This window comes from Martes martes (genome assembly GCF_963455335.1).
Source record: "Martes martes genome assembly, chromosome: 13".
Classification (NCBI taxonomy): domain Eukaryota; kingdom Metazoa; phylum Chordata; class Mammalia; order Carnivora; family Mustelidae; genus Martes; species Martes martes.
Window position 1 is genome coordinate 17,082,567 of NC_137901.1, and position 15,747 is coordinate 17,098,313.

General features: G+C 50.0%; 1 protein-coding gene across 1 annotated transcript in view; it reads left to right on the top strand.

Moving 5' to 3' along the window:
* ALPK2 (alpha kinase 2) overlaps positions 1-15,747 on the top strand; it is a 71,249-nt gene that overhangs the window by 25,707 nt on the left and 29,795 nt on the right. Inside the window, exons 2-5 of the mRNA XM_080821051.1 lie at positions 4,972-8,194; positions 11,410-11,557; positions 14,726-14,853; positions 14,962-14,997. Of these exons, the coding sequence (XP_080677177.1) occupies positions 4,972-8,194; positions 11,410-11,557; positions 14,726-14,853; positions 14,962-14,997 (3,535 nt within the window). The remainder of the gene's footprint in view (positions 1-4,971; positions 8,195-11,409; positions 11,558-14,725; positions 14,854-14,961; positions 14,998-15,747) is intronic.

The window sequence follows — 15,747 nt, forward strand, 5'->3', positions numbered from 1 at the left end:
GTAACTCTGAACCTCACGGGGCAGATGAAGAGATGTCACAGCTTTTCTAAGGGATCTTCCTCGGGAGGCCACAGTTTTGAAAAGGCCAGCGGAGGAAGCAAGGTGTTTACAGAATGAGAGGGTGTTGCTAGAGAGGGGGCTGGAAAATACGGTAGGAGCAGAGGGTCGGTTTTCAAGGGCGATACTGCTTTCAGGACGAGGGTTGGAAGTATTACTAAATTTGGTGCACCATTTCCTTTCCTTGTCTTCATTCACGTGTTTATTCATGCAGCAAGTTAACGGTGCCCCTACTGTGGGTTAAGGTTCTGGAAATTCAGAAATGAGTAACAGAGCCCCTGCCCTTAGGGCTTGTGAGGAAGCTGGCAGATGAACAAGGGGTCCTGTTGTGTAACAAGGACCATTACTGTCTTCTACCCAAAATGTCTCGGGCCCCCGGGAGTGCTAGCTTTCACATTAAGCAGGAGTTCCCAGCCTCTTGGTGGTGTTTGCATGAACTTCTCTTTTTAGAAAACTCAAGTTGGAAAGGGCTTTCCAGCCAGAGAGACTTGGCTTTAAATCCTGGTTCTGTCATGGACGGTGGGACCTTGGGGAGATTTCTAACCCGTGAATATCAGCAACCTCGTGTGTCGGTTCTCAACGGACTGCCCCTCGGCTCCCCGTGCGCCCTTCCCTGCGTGCTTGCTGAGAAGGGGATGTCATTTACCATTTCTCTGTTCAGGGAAGCCCGGCGTGAAGCGTTCTCAGCAACGGGCGCTGGAAGGACACTGCGGGAGGAAGACGGTGCTTGGCATTTTCAGTGTGTGTGTGTTCACCCCACAGAGCCGGCCCAAGCACAGGGCTCAGAACATGACCCGCCTGCTACCTTGTAGCCCTGGCCTAGGGAGGATCTTCCTGCAGGCCCTCTCCTCGGGAGCCAGAGCTCTGCATGGCCCCCTCTTTGCACCAACATCCAGCCTCCTGCAGCCCCAAATACACGGCGCTGCCATTCCCTGTCTTTACTCCTGCCACATGTCGCCCACCCACTGTGAAGGCCCCAGCGCCTGCCCCTGCCAGGGCCTGGACCACCACTGCCTGCCTCTGAGCTGAGTGCTGACTGCATGCCCCCTGCCCACATGTGAAAGGGTGGTCTGTGGCTCACCCAGCAGTTCCAGACCGACTCTGGCCTGGCTAACCCAGCGAAGTTCTCTGTCATCGGGCGGCCTGTTTCAGACCTTCTCCAGCGGGGTCTGAGTAACTTAAAAGCTGTCCTTCCTCGGTGCTTCCCCTCCCCTTAGAGCACGGTGGGGTCTCCCCTCCCCATAGCTGACAGTTACTCTTCTATGCAATTAACAACTGTAGATTTCAACCTCCCTTCCTGGATGTACTGTGTGGTGGCCGTCTCCTGACTGGACCCAGGCTATTCACCTCATCTGTGAAGAAGACACGATAGCATCAGTCTTCCCGATTTACTTGACCACTGAAATGAGAAAACCTATGTAAAGTCCAGGGCTCACAACTCTGCTCATCAGTGTCGCTCAGTTTTCTCTTGGTCCTGGCCACTACTTTCTTTTCACAGACAACAAGGGAAGCTAATGTCAGCCAGAGTCAGGGATTCAACAGGATGGTGCCGACAAATGTGTGGTTAGCCCTCGAGGAGGAGACTGAGGGTCAGAGAGGCCCAAGAGGTTACTTGGGGTCATATATATAATACTGTACTGAGCTGAACTCAGGTCCCCAGACCTTGGAGTGCACACTTCTCCCACTGCACTGGGCATCCTCCTGGAACCTCAGACCCTCCCCATCTTTCACCTGAGTGAGAACATTTTTCTGGCCACCAGCGCCTCTTGAGTTTCAACACTTACTCTATGATGAGAACAGCCAAGCGGCAGGAGAATCACTTGATGGGGTTCTTTCACAATGACCTCCCTGAGAGATCTCCTCCTAAAAGAAAGGCCTGACTCATTTGAAAGGTGTGAGTCTGTGGTTTCCCTCTTTCTCTGAGTCAGTCTCTGAATGAGACCCAAGGAGCCTGCCCTTGGAACTGTGTCTCAGCCTTGACGAGCATACACTGGGCTGTTAAAAGCTCCACTTTGAGAAAATCCCATTGTTTCAAATAACATTTATGGAATTTCACATCAGCAGTGGACTCTTTGTGTGGCTTGTTGCCTGGACATAATTTCCCAAAGGCCAGCAGTCTTTGTTATGCTCACTGATGCTTCCCTGGTGCTTAGAATAGAACTTGGGACATAGTAGATGCTCAGTAAACGTTTGTCTAGTAGATGAATTTACACAGTCAAGGGTTTGCCATACTTCTTTACCTATGTGGGGCTTCACTAGGCTATTTTAAAATGGGACTTTATTTTCAAAGCAAGAGAGGGGAGGAGAGGGACGCCTGGGTGGCTCAGTTGGTTAAGCGACTGCCTTCGGCTCAGGTCATGATTCCAGCATCCTGGGATCGAGTCCCACATCCGGCTCTCTGCTCGGCAGGGAGCCTGCTTCTCCCTCTGCCTCTGCCTGCCACTCTGTCTGCCTGTGTTCTCTCTCTCTCTCTCTCACCAATAAATAAATAAAATCTTTAAAAAAAAAAAAAAAGAGAGGGGAGGAGAGAATATACATTAACAGGAACATGACTGTTCTGGAAATCAAGGCAAGATACCGTGGTTATGCTGATGTATCTCAATGACCAAACTCTCCCTGATCAAAACTTATTTGTCCTGTGACTCCCCCACTCCAGACACCAGCGTCTTCTAGGTGTCAGCATGTAATTCTGGGGGGTTTTTTTGGGTAACAAGCAATAATGGGTGGTTAAAATCCCAGTAGGCAACATAGGGCTTTTTAATGGGAGCCCTTTGGGAAAAAACTGTCCAGTGCCTGGCAGAGAGTTCTACACAAGGCAGCTACTCCATAAATGTCTGTTGGCACCGAGGATAACGTGATGATGACAGGATCTTAAAATAAAGGACTGACACCGGTAGCAAAAATTCAGGCCAGGGAAGAAGGCTCAGGAGAGGGTCGTGGTGTTTTTAACTGGACCGTCTGCCTTCATTTCTCAAGTCATGACCAGGAAGCTACCCCAACTTTCTTTCTTCATATTTCAGTATATTTGCACTACAGCGTATTATGAAAAAACTGAACAGAAAAGGCAAATGAAAAGAGCATAGAGGTTCAGGTATAGAGGTGAAACCATACTCATCTTAAACTTCTTGACACTAAGAAGAAAAAAAAAACCCTTGTTTTGTGTTTCCCAGAAGTGATCTTCCTTGTTTTCTCTTTTCCATTTTAAGGTGATGGGGGATATAGAAAGAGAGTAAGTACATTTTTCTTTTTAGAAACACAGGGATGTGATTCAGTAGTGCCCCCGCTTCTGGTTAAAAGGCTTTTTAAAAATAGAGTTTTCCCAAAGTCAGGAGCAGACAGGAAGTCCAAAGCCCTTCAGCTTGTAGAGGTTTCATGGGTGATGTTGGCTTGAGCTCCCTGATCCTGCGTGGTTCATTCATTTACTCCTTCTTTCAACAAGTGCTTCTGGTGCACCTGCTGGGTGCTAATTGCTGTAACTAACGGGCCTCGAAGACCACATAGAATGGGAGTTCCTTCCCAACGGGCAGATTGCCTGTGCTGTCGCACTACCAGGGACACTCCCTGATATGCTGGAGGCGGTCAAGAAACATTTGTTGAATTGACGATGGTCCCGGCCCTCATGGAGTGGGTAGCACAGGAAATGATACTGAGTTTCTTCTCGTTCATGAGGCCCTTGTATGCCAATAAGATCAGATTAAATGAACGTCAGGGTGGGTTGAAGGAGGAGATGAGAGGGGAATCACTGGTGACAGCAGGCAGCCTTGGGGGAGTGTGGGGGGTGGTGTGGCTCTGCTGGTCTCTCTCCCACTGGTAGTATGTAAAGGGATTGACTGCAGGGCAAGAAGACCCAGGATTCTCCCGTGTGGCTTCTGGGAGTGAGCCTCGGGACTCGGAGCCACACTGTGCCCAGAAACATTCCAGGTTGGCTTTGTTATGCCCTGGGAGACTCTGTCCCCTCTCCTCTATAAGCCCAGTTTCTGCACATTCGAAAGGGGTTGCTCTAAAGCAGGGGTCCTGGAGGCAAAGACTTGCCAAAATTTGTAGCAATTCCCTTTTTGTTGCCTGGGCATGATTTTGACGTGTGTTGAAATAATTGATGAAATAAAAGTTTTAAGAGATAAGAATGTAGTCTAAGATCCTGTTGCTTCCTTCAACAATAGCCAATGTCATACGACAGTCAGGGTTTACTCCTCACAAAGTGAGTTTCCTCCCTCCCTTCCTTCCCCCATCCGTTTCTCTCTCTCTCTCTCTTCCCCTGAATCTTCTACTTCTCATGGGCATGGTCTGCCTGCCACGGGACATCTGTTTTAAAGTGGAAGAGGCATTGTAGAATTCTATAACCTTCCTGGGGCAGAAATAATTGGCAGCGCTGGTGACCAGACATAACCCCGTTACTTCATTAGAGGCAGGTCCAAAGGACAGGCCTTTCTCTGTTCTTTAGTAACATTATTAGCCAGCAAACTGTCCTATTTTGGGGACAAAGTTTATTCATTGCTACTTTACAAGCCTTGTATATTTCATTTGTTATGATCATGTGAAATGTATCTTTCTGGAGAGATGCACACAAGCTCTGGTGGCTTAACTTGATCAAAATAGTTTACATTCAATTTATTTCTGTCTTTTCTCCTGAGAGACAAGAAAACATCATCTGATGACTGTCGGAAGGCTTTTTGTTTAAAATGGGGAATTTGACCAAGGGTCCCCTGGAACATAGTTGCTTAAACGTGCATTTCTCCAGGAAGTCTCTAATAGCTAGAGAGGGTCTGGGGACCGGCGTTTAGATTTCAATCATTCCTGCTACTCCTCTTGTCCATTATTACAGTCATCGAGGATTAACATTCTTGGGCTCGTAGGAATGCCCAATTGTGGGCTCTCCTAGGAACAAGTCTATTAATATCACTTTCATCTTCCCAGGTGCAAACTCAGGAAACAGTCAGGGAGAGAGACTTTCTCAGCCGGCTGCCAGCTTTCTCAGATCCTGCTGGGGAGCAGTCTGCATTTGCTGGGACCACAACAAATTCCTTCCCCAACGCAGGAGGGATCGACGAGGAAGACACATCATTCGCCCGATACTTGGAGCTAGGAAGCTGTACTCAATGTCCACAACACGGAGAAAAGCAGGACAGAAAAGACCATGCACTTGGAGGTTCCTGGACAGACCTAGGATATGAGCTGAGCATCCCAGATGCCCATAATGAAAATACATCCCCCCGGGAGCTGTCAGTGCTTCTCCCCCAAGAGGGCAGTGCTGACCCCTGGGAGCCCAAGGCTCTCTCTGTTGCTTCCCCAGAACCTGAAAAGACCAGCCTCACCCTGGAAACTCCATGCAAAGGGCCAGGGGGCAGGGAAGCAGCAAGCATGTTGGAGCGTCTTGAAGCACGAGACCAAGGAACACGGGACACTATGGATTCTCCTGCTGGAGCCTCAGCTGATAGATACTTGCCTCCGGAAACTTGCTCCATGGACTTAGAGCCGGCGGAGAGTCAAAGCAAAGTATCTGATTCACGTTCTCCTGACAACGAGATGCCGGGCATTCTCTCCCACGCGCAGCGTTCTGAGCTCCCACAGCGCCCGTGCAGGAGTAGCGAGGAGGGACACTCCGCCGCGCCGCCTCTTTTTACCAGTACTTTTACCTGGAACATTTCGCACAAGGCCAGCGAAGGTGGCACAGGGGAAAATTTAGCAGAGACGGAGAATGTCACCTCCACGCTGGTCTCCACAGTCCAGCCTGGCTGGGAGAGGCCAAGCCCCGGCAGCTCTGGAGGGTTTGGGGAAAGACAGCCGCTGTGTTCTGAGAACAGCTCTTCTGTGCAGTTTCCAGAAGGCGGTGACGAGAGCCCCAGGACCCGTGCCCCAGACACTGCAGACACACCAGCCGCAAATGGTTCGGTTGTGATGTTTCCTCCTGAGAAGCCAGTGTCTTTAACTGCTAATCTTGAGTGTCTTCAGGTGACCAGGGAAAGTGGGGACACATCGAGCGTTACTATGGCCACCAAAGTCCACCCAGCCAAATACCTCCCTGTTTCAGTCGCGGAGGACAGTCACGCCAATGGTCCCAGGGAGAGTTCCCCTCAGGCTCCGGAAGGAAATATTTGCCAGCTTCCTTCCAATGCGCCGTTGGGCCATATTTTTAATTATTCCACAACGGCATCTCTAGAAGAGCCCTTTGGCCTGGCTCCCGGGGGGCCAGGAGTCCACATCCACGTTCCTCAGCTCCCAGAAGGAGAGGGTTTCTGCCGCTCTTCCCCTCTTCAGACTGATAACCATTCTGGAAATAAGAGCCCGGCCATGGACGGAGCAGGCCGGAGGAGCCTTGAGGAGCATTTCCAAGACAAAGAAAGTGAAACGACACAGAGGGTCCGGCAAGAGAGCTTACCCCAAAAGAGTTCTCCTCCTGAAGATGATTTCCAAGAAAGTTGGCCCAGGATGCCTGTGGCCCGAGGGCAGATAGACCCAGTGTCCTCGGACTGCTTATCAGCAAACTCCAGGGAGGAGCGAGGACAGAGCTCGGGCTCGGGGACCCGCGTGCGCCGGGCGACTGAACCCGCTGTGGACGTCGGAGGTCAGGCTCCAAGCCTCATTTCTCCTCTCTCTAATGGCCCCCCGGAAGAGTCTGGAGGGAGCGGGCCAGGACTTTGGGAAACGGGAAGCAAGCTGAAGATTATAACTCTGGAAGCTTCCGTTCCAGAAGTCTGGCCACCAAGACAACAGCCAGGTTCCGAGTACAAGGAGCTGGAAGCGGGTCCCACGATTCCTGACAGGGTCTGTGCTGTGTGTGACGTTCTCAAGGCTCACGGCCCTCAGGCTGAGTCTGGCTCGGTGCTCGCCGTGGACAGAGAAACGCATGTTAGTGGGAAACCAGGCAGCCTCGCATCTTGGAGGAGTCTTTCTCCCGAGTATTGGAGCCGACCCAGACTCGTAGAGTCATCCGTGGATCCTGAGGACGAAAAGGAATTCGACGTCGCAGATTTGCTCTGGGAGCCTTCCAAAACTGGAAAGAGGCAAAACGTTAACAGTGTGAGCCAAAACCGAGAGGGCAACCGAATCCAGGCGGATCACGCTGCCTTCTTTAGACGGTTTCTGACCCGCCCGAAGGTCGTAGAGTCCTCTGTGGACCCCACGGATGTGGCAGGTGTGACGGTGTGCGCCCGGGCTGAGACGGCGGGGCCTCCAGTGTCCCCCGCGCCTGTCAGCGAGGACAGTGAACGGAATGCTGGCCCCATCGGCCAGAGACCGGCCGTCCAGCCCCCCGCCTTGCAAGTGCCGAGTCCTGACGAAGGCCGGGGAGCACGTCCCCGTGCACGCGGAATCGGCCAAATGCAAGAGGGCAGCGAGAGACGCTCGGGGGAGGCCGAACACAGTGAAAACGACAAAGCAGAGTCTGTTTTCCCCGCTTTACCTCTTTCTGATGGGCCTGCAGTGATGACTCACACATGTGTTGGAGCTGATATTTGCGACTCCTCGGGTCAAATTCATGACGTCCCTGAGAAGGGTGTAGTGGGGCCCAGAAACCACCCCTACGCATTTTCTGACTCAAAGGACAGAGGAGCCGTTGAGAGTGAGTGTGGGAAACATTCACCCTCTCCCAGTGCTCTCGCTCGGTTGCCTTTTACCACCTGTCCTGAAGGAAACATCACGAACTTTTCAGAAAGACACAAAATCCAGGAACCTACAGGGGAGGAGCCCGGCACCGGGGAAACCGCATGCACCGGCGCATCGGGCTCGCCCGCCGTGACCTTGGCCTCCACTGCAGGTGGGTGTGTGTCAGAGAAAGCTCCTGAGATACTGCAGTCCCCACGCCAACAGGGCTCCAGCCTGGGCTCTGGGCGAAAACCCGGGGAGGAGAAGCTGGGGCACACGGCCGCCCAGACCCTCGGCCTCCCGAAGTCCCCCGCAGCAGGGAGCGGCTCCGGGGAGGTCAAGAAGCAAGAGGCTTCAGGGAGAGGACCGTTAGCTGAGGGCGTGAAGAAGAAACTTCTGTCCAGGGTGGCCGCCCTGAGGCTGCGATTGGAGGAGAAGGAGAATGTCAGGCGGAGTTCAAGCTTTCTCAGAAGGATTCCTGCACCTGAACCACAGGCATCAGGCGCAGACGAGAGACAAGACACGGAGGTGCCGCCTTGCAGAAGAGAAGGAAAAGGTGAGGCTCTGTGGCTGCCGCTGTTAGCGTTTGGGCTGGCGAGCCCGAGGCCCGGCTCCCGGGTGCAGACTGCCGGGCTCCACCTTTCAGAGCTTCTGATTCAAGTTTCGGGCTGGAGAAAGTGGTTTCTTTCTTTCTTTTTTTAAAGATTTTATTTATTCACTAGAGAAAGAACACACAAGCAGGGGGAGAGGCAGAGGGAGAGGGAGAAGCAGACTCCCCGCTGAGCTGGGAGCCCGATGCGAGGCTCGATCCCAGGACCTGGAGATCATGACCTGAGCCGAAGGCAGACGCCAACCATCTGAGCCACCCAGGCGCCCCGAGAAAGTGGTTTCTAACAGGTCCCCAGGTGATCTCGAGAGAGAACCACTAGAAGAGGCTGCCTGGAGGTAGGTTTAACCAAGGGAGTGTGATTAAGATGACTTTCTGTTTAATTATCCTTTAAAAAATATTTTAAAAGATAAACAGAAGCATTCATCAGTGTAGCTAATTAGTATAATTAAATAGACCACACACTAAGCAGGATTTACAGAAATAAACATTTAGGTACAATTTGGGAGTCTCCTCTTTAATTGGCGATTTTCATTAAAAACAGCTTAATTGAATCCTGGATTTTCTTCCACACGTGAACACAAAATTTCTTTCCAACTCACCCTCCTCTTTGTCTGAGTCTAAAGTGCCCTGGGGGCTCTGTTCCAGGTTTCAGACCAACTGAGGCTCAGAGCGCTGTAAATGCCGTCACCTCTGCTTTGCAGTGGGGGTGCCACCTCGACCCCAAACTGCATCCCTTAACCCGAATTTTAGCCTCTGTTATTTCAGAGCTCTTCTTTCCCTTCCCGTGGGTGGGAGGAGTCAGAAGAGAAGACGCCGCAGCCAGGGATGCCATCTGCATGTGCGGGATCTTGATGTGGGGCCCCCTTAACCCTAAGGGGGCTTTGCTCCTCCTGCCGGAGTTTTCAGACCTCCACACTGATGCTCCTTATTCCCATGGACACCGCGTGGCCCTCAGCGCCTGCTGCAGGCAGGATTCAATACAACCCTCCCTTCAGAACGTTTGGGGGCATCCAGCCAGTTTCTAGGAGACATGTTTTAAAACATTTCAAGTTGGGGCACCTGGGTGGCTCGGTCCGTTAAGTGTCTGCCCTCAGCTCAGGTCATGATCCTGGGGTCCTGGGATCCAGTTCCAAGTTGGGAATCCCTGCTCAGAGGGGAGTCTGCCCCTCCCTCTCTGCCCCTCCTCCAAGCTTGTGGCTCTCCTCTCTCTGTCAAATAAATAAAATCTAAAAAAAAAAAAAAAAAAAAAAAGATCCAAAAATCCACATATTTAAAGAGGGTGGAGCAGTATTTTATAAGATTTCTAAAGTGGTTTCAGCCCGAAGGGAAATGTCTATTTGGAATCCTTGTCCGTGGTTTTTTGAGTTTCTGTAGGAACAAGGACGCTGCAGGTAAGCGTGGACTGGTGCAGTTTGTGCTGGGCGTCCCCAAGACCTCCTTGGTCAGCGCAGTGCTCTTCTGGGAGGGAGGCTGCGCTCTCAAACCACAGACCGCGCAGGGAAGGAGTTAGTATGTGGGGGGTGTGGTGCCCCAAATGACTCAAAGAAATAAAACTGAGTAACCTTTCCTGGGGACATTCAAAGCTTTCTATTCTAGTCTTTCCACTCAACACTTGGCCAGAAGACACAAGAAGAAAACCTAGCCACACTCTCAGGCTTCCCTTAGCTCCTTCATCTCCATCCCTCCCTTTCTCCCACCCAAGGAGAGGCCCTTTCGGAAGCCCCGAGACCTCTTGTCCAAGCCAGCTTTCTAGCTTTCCGGGACCCTCATTTCGTCCTGCTGCCCGCTGTATGCCCTTCCCTCTGTCCCCCCAACTTTCTGTGTTCAGAACTTAGAATGTGCGGTGGACAGGGCTGGCTGTTTTAGGAACATTCAGGTATCCACAAATCATCATGAAGGCTGCCACTGCATAGTGTTGGAAGAGCCCTTGAGGAATTAGGTCCCAGAGGAGGAGGCAGCCTGGGTCTGGACCGAGAGTTTGAGACCATGGGCCTCAGGACCTAGCACAGCTAGCCCCATCGGGCCATTTGCACTGAAATGGATGTTGCCATCGATAAGGCCTTGGTATGTTTTCTCTCTCCCATCATATCGTCAGTATCTTCAGCTATTTCCTAGTTGGGGAACTTATTCCCTGATCAGCCCATTATCACTTTCTGGGAAGAAAATAAGCTTTTAAATGTGCATTCTGTTGCCCACATGTCTGTTGGCGTCAAGGAGGGAAGAGAGGCACCTTTAATCCATTGGCGACTTTACAGTGGGATTTGCGGGAAAGGGGCAAACAAAGCGTCAGCATTGAGGACTTCTGGCTTGGCGGTGGATTATGTCATGTTCTGGGTTACCACAGCTGCGGTGTTAGGGAAGTTGGTTCACAGAAGATTGACACCACGTTTCCAGCAACCTCATGGCCAAATCACTCTGCCCACCTGACTAGGTCTGCCGTCCTTGTCCCGTTCTAATATCTGTGCTGCCTCCCAGTGGCTGGCCTGAGCAATGACATATTTCCCCATCGGGCAGTGCGCTCGTCCCGGATTTAATTAAAAAGGCGATATTCAAAGAGCTCAGGCTAACCCCCAAATGGTTTCTTGCTCGCTCCTATTTCATTCAAGAAGATGCTTCTCTTTTGCTAATGAAATTGATGTCAGACATCACTGCACTCCGTTAGGATATTTTCAGCGAAGACCACAGATCAAGGGGAAAGATGGAGAATGTTATTCACAAATAACCCACCCATCTGGATTTTATTCTGCTCCTAATCCCCAGCTCTGGTTTTGACCTGGACCATCTGGTGATCCTTTAAAAGCATATCTCTTTGGCCCAGGTTTATAGACTAGGTATCCCCAGTCCCCCACCCTCTTCTTAAAAAAAAAAAAAAAAAGTCTCTCACACTCTATTTCACTTTGTGCATGACAGAGCTCACTCATGGAGTGTTCCGTAATGAACAATGAAATGGATTTGTTCATTTTTCTGACTGTGTAGGTGTGCCACTTCTCCCCTCAGACACTTGGCTTCCTCATCCATGAATTGAGGGTGATAATTATTATCCCTATTTTGGGGATTGTTGTCAGAATGACATGTGTACAATGGCAAAGTCTCTTCCCCACCATAAAGTCTTTCTTTGCAACTGTTGTAAGAACACTGACCTGCAAATCTCTCCTTCACAGCTCCGATATTATTGAAAAAGATCCAAGCCGAGAGGTACCCTGACCACTCCGGGAATATAAAATTGAGCTGCCAGTTTGCAGAAATTCATGAAGATTCTACCGTCTGGTGGACAAAAGATTCGAAGTCAATAGCCCAAGTGCAGAGAAGGTGCGCTATTTGCCTGGTCACTTTTCACTGCTGTTGCGTGTTTCACAACATAGTCCTAAAAGAAAATTATTATAGGAAGTAAAAAGGGAAACTGAAGTCGAAACCCCACACCCAAAGTATCCAAGACGAGTAAGTAACCGAAGACAGATGTCTAGACAGAGAAAGCCGTGGAGGGTTCTTACCGGGCTCTGCCATCCCTGAGTTTTGGGACCTCAGGAAGTCAGGAAACTTTTCATGATGTCTCTAGAATCAGGGAAACGGGTCAGATCATCTTCTAGTCGGAGGTCCTGTGGTCCCAAGAGTACAGAGTTCTCTTGGAGAGCAGCTTGGAGGGTGATTAAACAGCCCTTTCTGAGACGGAAAAAGCTGTTTGTTTCTGGGATGGAGAGGAGAGGAGGAAGGGAGAGAGAAGAGAGTGAGAATCGTTGCCGAGAATTCCCGTGTAGAATGAACCTGGCGAACGGCTTCCTAGAACGCCGCGCTGGCAATACACGCTCGTTCAGGTGGGCTGCGGACCTGGACCTGGAGCTTCATCTGACACACCTGAGGGGGCGTGGCTGGTTCTTAAAGAGATCACTGGGCTCCGTGGAAACCACTGTCACTCCAACAGTCCTCAGGTGCTTTTTCTGCCAAAGGAGGTCCCTGTTCAGCTCCCTGAGTCACGAGGTTCCTACCCCCTTCATCTCACCACAAGTAGCCTGAAAAAGGAAGGACAACCTGAGAGCTTTCTGTCGAATTAAATCAAATGGGTCCGCTGGGAACCCATGTCCGGAAATTAGGTCCCAAATGCAACCACGGCAGATTTGAGCTACAGTTTCTTTGCCAAGACATCACTCCAGAACCTCTAACTGGGTTGTGATGGATGGAATCATGTTTGCTGCCTAAAACGCGGCCATCACCCCGCCTGTCTTATGTATGGCTTCAGAAGAATTTTAATGGAGAATAAATGACTTGATTTTTAAATCAAGGCCACTCCCTAGAGCTTTATAGAAAGGAAGCACTCATTATTCATTTAAAAAACTTGCTGTAGTTGTCAGCCAAGGATAATTAACCAGTGGGGGGTTCTGCCATCTTGCTCTGAGCTCAGAATTGGCACCGGAATCCTTTGGGTCCCTTTTCCATCTGAGATGTCTTTAGAAAACCCAGCCTCCCTCTGGGGAGCATTTGGCAACAGTAGGCTTGCCTTGTGCCGGTGACGTGTGGCCAAGCCTTTACGTTCTTAGCCGCGCTGGCTTCATTCCTTCTTGGCCACACTGGCTTTGGTGCACCCCTTTGCCTCTTCTGTGGTATATGGGGAATATTTGGGAGGCCTACGTCCTCTGTATATTAAGAAATCATTTACATTAGTTCAAGTGGCTTTTTGAATGTTATCGAATTTCTTTCACCTTAATTCCAGTCCCTCCAAGAAGTATCTCACTGCCTTGTCAAAACATCATTTCCCAGAAGCTGAAATCTCTCAAGCAAGTATAAGATAAACATGTAGCCAAGATCTCTTTCAGGTCATTAAATAATGAAGAACCAGGAAGATGGTAAAGCCATTCAAAGGAACATTTGAGGAATGGAGATTTATATAGTCTGTTGGGCAAATCAATAATACTTCTGCAAACAGGTACAAAACTGGTTAATATTTGACAGGTAATAAACACTGAGGGTTATCTTTTCTCCCAGACAGAACTTGTAAGTTGCAAGTTAAAAATGTCTCTGGGGGTTCTATTTAAACAGCAAAGTCATGCACAGGAGCATTCTCCCATAATTAAATTCTCACTGGGTGAGCCCATGAAACTGACATGTGAAGGGCAGGAAGAGGCCTCCAGGGTTCTCTGTCAGGTGTCAGAGGATCAGGGAATTTGGGTCAGAAGCCACAGAGAGAGACACCGCCCCAGGCCTTCTGTGACTCAGCATTTCGCAGCCCAACAGGAAATCTCCCGCTCGTGACTGGTACTGTCCACTTTCCACCATGCATTCAGGATACGTGCAGAGGCTGTCTCGGTGGACGATGTATTATCATTTCATGGGCTTTTCTTTTAAGCCATTGGTGCATGAAACATGTGTAAATCAGAGACTTGATGTCCACTGAAAAACCGAGCGAGCGTCTCTACTTCGGAGACTAAGCAACTGAGACAAGATAAGTGGAATCTGGGTTTGAACTGTGAAATGACCCAAAAGTGAAACAGACAAACCTGGTGAATGTTTAACAACATTCCGAACAAAACTACAACAATATTTAATGTAACTTTTTGGCTACAAAGTAAATTTTTAGTGTGAGACTTTGGAATGAAGATTGCAAAGTTAGCCATAATTCTCATGATCCCAGATTTGAAGGGAATGATCCCAAATCACTTGAAGAGGCAGCGTCATGAGATCGGGGTGAGGATTCCAGACTCAGGCTTTCTTGGTTCAAGTCCCAGCCCAACCCAGCTGTGGGACCTGAGGTCACGTGCTTGACCTCTGTATGTCTCAGTTCTCTCATCTGTGAAGTGGGGATAGTAATACCACTTCTCTCATTACATTGATCTGTGTGTGACATGAAATAGATGTTTAAGTCATCAGTACGATGCCAGGTGCATACCAAGTGCTCAGTACACGTTAGCTATCATCATCATTGTCACCACTGGTTTTTCTGTTCATAGCAGGGTGCCTGGAACTTACAATGTTGAATGTGTGGGAGGGCGGATGGATGGCTGGTATTCAGTCCGGGGGTATCCTATTTAAAAAAAAAAAACCCTCAGCCAAGTGTCCTTATTTACAGCAGAGACCTCCTTTCTCTTGTTCCTTATTGTGTCTGTGTTTAGATTTGGGTTTGGAATTTTCAGGTCTTCAAGCACAGGGCACCTGGATTAGTAACATAATTGAGGTGAATTCTGAGCAGAAATGTTAATGACAGCCCCCAGAATCCACATTTCTGGTTCTTTACTAGCAGCAGCCAAACCTCCCAAATGTTTCTGTATTAATATCGCATGTTGGAGTGAGGATGTTTAGCCAAAATCGCACTGAGCGTCCCCTCAGATGAATGAAGGATTTGAACAGCTCGTCGAGGTCTTGTTCTTTAGCCAACCCACTGGCCCAAAACACGAGGGCAGGGAAGCACGTTTCTTTCTCCATAAGTGCATTAGAAACCTCCAACCTCAGGACGATGAAGCGTTCAAATATTCATGCCCTCTATTGCAGTGCGGGTGACAACTCCATTGTGTCCTTGGCCATCATGCAAGCTGGTCAGAAGGACCAGGGCACCTATGACTGCTGCATCAAGAACAGTTACGGAAAACTGACCACTGAGTTTAACCTCACGGCTGAAGGTATGCCTCCGCGGCTCGGTTTCAGGCGAAAACCACGCGCTCTAACTCCCCTGCCCCCCAGTTCAGAATGCCCATGCGTACTGAAGGCACTCTCTCCTTTTCTTCTAGTTCTGAAACAACTCACCAGTCACCAGGATCTGAAAGGTAAGCCAGTCCTTGGTTGTCCAAGGACGTGGGCCCTCCGTAAAAGCGTGAAATAGCTCCTGGAATCAAGGGTAGAAGCAGTATTCCTGCTGACTCTTCCAACCAAGTAGGAGAGAGCACAGGAATGACTGAGACACAGAAAGACAATTTCAAGCTAGTTGCAGGCCTACCGTAAATGCGGGAGGTGACGACTATCGGAAGTGTTTAGGAAAGATCAGACTGCAGGCGCGGTGCTCCAGGACACCTTGGTGGGCTTTGAGGGAAGAGTCCTACCTGTAAGCCTCAGGCTGGCATCCAGCCCCTCTGCAGGAGGTTTTCAGCCTCTGGCACTGATGCAACCTGTTTTGTGTCTTCAGTTTGCTTGGCGGTTTGACTAGCCCATCCGATTCCAAAGACAGCCCAGTGTGGAGGGGAATAACTTCGTTTGCATCTTAATGAAAATGAGAGATGGGTTTGGATGCTTTCCTTTGGCGTTTGGTGCTGGTATGGCAACAGCCAAACAGGGGGCTCCTGAGCAGTCACCCGCTGCTGGGCCACCTAGTGTAGCTTGGTGGAGTCCATGCTTGGCCTGTGTTTCCTCTTAGGGAAAATTCCCTGCCCCCGCACACATGCCCATCCCCACCCAGTGGCGTCCTGGGAAATGTTTAACGACCTGCCCAGGGTGTGTGGGGGAGGGTGCACAGATTTGTTGAGTTTTCTCATTTTTGTGGTGTAAATACTATCACCATGGCCAATTTATACTGCGTGTGT